Source organism: Penaeus chinensis, chromosome 39 (genome assembly GCF_019202785.1).
Source record: "Penaeus chinensis breed Huanghai No. 1 chromosome 39, ASM1920278v2, whole genome shotgun sequence".
NCBI lineage: Eukaryota > Metazoa > Arthropoda > Malacostraca > Decapoda > Penaeidae > Penaeus > Penaeus chinensis.
The window spans coordinates 10,529,359-10,531,724 of record NC_061857.1 but is presented as its reverse complement, the minus strand read 5'-3'; the positions used below and the strand labels follow the sequence as shown (position 1 = coordinate 10,531,724).

The following is a 2,366-nucleotide window of genomic DNA, read 5'->3' as shown; positions in this document are numbered from 1 at the left end:
CTCTCACCCTCCTCCTGACGCCTTCTTAATGGACTTTCTCACACGCTGTAGCACCGTTAGCTTCTAGGACAACTCAGCGCGCTCGAGGGACATCTGAAGCAGACAGCGGGACGGTGGAGGGGGCGTGGCCAGGGGGCGTAGCCGGGGGCCGGTTTATCTGTACCGCCTTTTTTGTTGTTGTTGTTGGTGGTGGTGATAGTGTCATCATCAGCATCATGCTATGTTATTACCGTCGCCATCATCAATCATCAGCATTGTTGCCTTGTTCGATGTCATTCTGTTTCTCGACGCAGACAGATCCCCTTTACGTACGGGAGGTCTGCCTCTCAGCCTCCACCATCGCTCGTTAAAATAGGTGGGGGACAGGAGGAGGAAGGAGGGGAGGGGGGGGGCTAGGTTCACAGGTGTCGGTGATTAGGTGGCAGGTGTAGAGCAGGTGTGTTCGGCGTGGCACAGTTTTTTTTTGTTTTTTTTTTTCGTTTCATCTGCCCGGGAAAGTTCTACCTCTTCCCCAATCCTCCCTTATTGTTATTGTTTTCATTTTTCCTTTTTTTTTTAAATTTGATAATTAATATTATATATTATATATTATTATTCAAAGGATTATTGTTATTATTATTATTGTTGCTGTTATCATCATGTATTTATTATTATTATTGTTGTTGTTGTACTTTTGTACTGTTGTTTTATCCTTCCCATTCCTATTATTATTATTGCCACTATCATTACCTTTCATCATCGCCATTCCCTTACCACCATCCACGATTATTATTCTAAATTCTTCTCCTTGTCTTCTCGTGACAGGTTCAATGGCGGCAAGATCTACACGTACATCGGAGAGGTGTGCGTGTCCGTCAACCCGTACCGCACCATCAACTTGTACGGCAAGGAGTACGTGACCCAGTACAAAGGTAAGGCGGAGTTTGGAAGGATGGATGGGTGGATGGGTGGGTGGGTGGGTTTGGGTGGGAGGGGGGGAGGGAGGGAGGGATAAATGGTGGGATGGAGGGAGGGAGGGATGGGGGGAGGGAGGGATGGGGGATGGGGGGGGGAGGGAGGGAGGGAGGGATGGGGGATGGGGGAGGGAGGGATGATGGATGGATGGGGGGATGGATGGGTGGATGGGTGGGTGGGGTGGGTGGATGGATGGATGGATGGGTGGATGGATGGGAGTGTGGAAGGATTGATGGAGTGGAAGAAGGCATCGAAGGATGCAGGGAGAAGGATGGCAGGATAGAGAAGTGGAGGGAGGAAGATGGATGGGAGAAGGATAAAACAAGATGGAAAGAATGTGAATGAAGGAATGGGGATAGAAGATTGGAAAGATGGAGGGTGGAAGGTAGGAGGATAGAAGGAGGGAAGCATGATAGAAGAAAGGTATTAGGATTGAAGGAAGGGAGGAATACAAGTGGAGGGATGGAGGATAGAGGGAAGGAGGGGAAAGAAGATGGAGGGATAGTGAATAGAAGGAAGGAGAGAATGAATGAGGGAGGAATGGAAGATAGAAGGAAGGAGTGTGAATTGGTGAATGGAGGATAGATGGGAGGAAGTAAGGGGATAGAAGGAAGGGGAGAATGAAGGGGGGGGGGGTAAGAATAGAAGGAAGGAGGGAGTGTGAATAGATGATAGATTTCCCTTTGTTGTTTATCATTTTACTTTCTTCGTTTCTCCCTTCCCCTCGTCTTCGCCCCCCCCCCCTCATCCCATTCGCTCCTTCTCCTAAACCCCTCTCCCTCCCTTCTCATCCCCTTACCCCCTCCTCCCCCCCTCTTTACTCATCCTTTCCCCCTACCCCTTCCTTTCCTTCCCCCCCAACGCACCCCCACCCTATCCGTGTCCTCCTCCTCTCCCCCCCCCCTACCCCTTCCTCTCTTTCCTCAAACATTCCCTCTTCGTCTCCACGCCTCTACCCCCCCTTTTCCCTTCCCCTATCGTCTCCTCCAACCTCCGCACCCCTATCCCTCACCCAACCCCCCTCCGTCTCCTCCTCCTCCACTTCCACTGCCTCTCCTCCATACCCCTCCCCCCTTCTTTCCTCCTACTCCTACTCCTACTCCTACTCCTATTCCTTCTACTCCTCATTTTCCTCCTCCTCCCTTTCCTCCTCCTCCTCCTCCTCCTTTCCTCCTCCTCCCCCTTTCCTCCTCCTCCCCCTTTCCTCCTCCTCCCCCTTTCCTCCTCCTCCCCCTTTCCTCCTCCTCCCCCTTTCCTCCTCCTCCCCCTTTCCTCCTCTTCCTCCCTTTCCTCCTCTTCCTCCCTTTCCTCCTCTTCCTCCCTTTCCTCCTCTTCCTCCCTTTCCTCCTCTTCCTCCCTTTCCTCCTCTTCCTCCCTTTCCTCCTCTTCCTCCCTTCCCTCCTCTTCCTCCC

The 2,366-nt window shown here is 51.9% G+C and overlaps 1 protein-coding gene across 1 annotated transcript in view; it reads left to right on the top strand.

The window, feature by feature from the left end:
* Window positions 1–804: 804 nt before the first annotated feature.
* LOC125046452 (unconventional myosin ID-like) overlaps window positions 805–2,366 on the top strand; it is a gene marked incomplete at its 5' end in the record, with an annotated part of 23,926 nt that continues 22,364 nt past the window's right edge. The window contains 1 exon segment of the mRNA XM_047644232.1: window positions 805–911. Within this exon segment, the coding sequence (XP_047500188.1) occupies window positions 805–911 (107 nt within the window).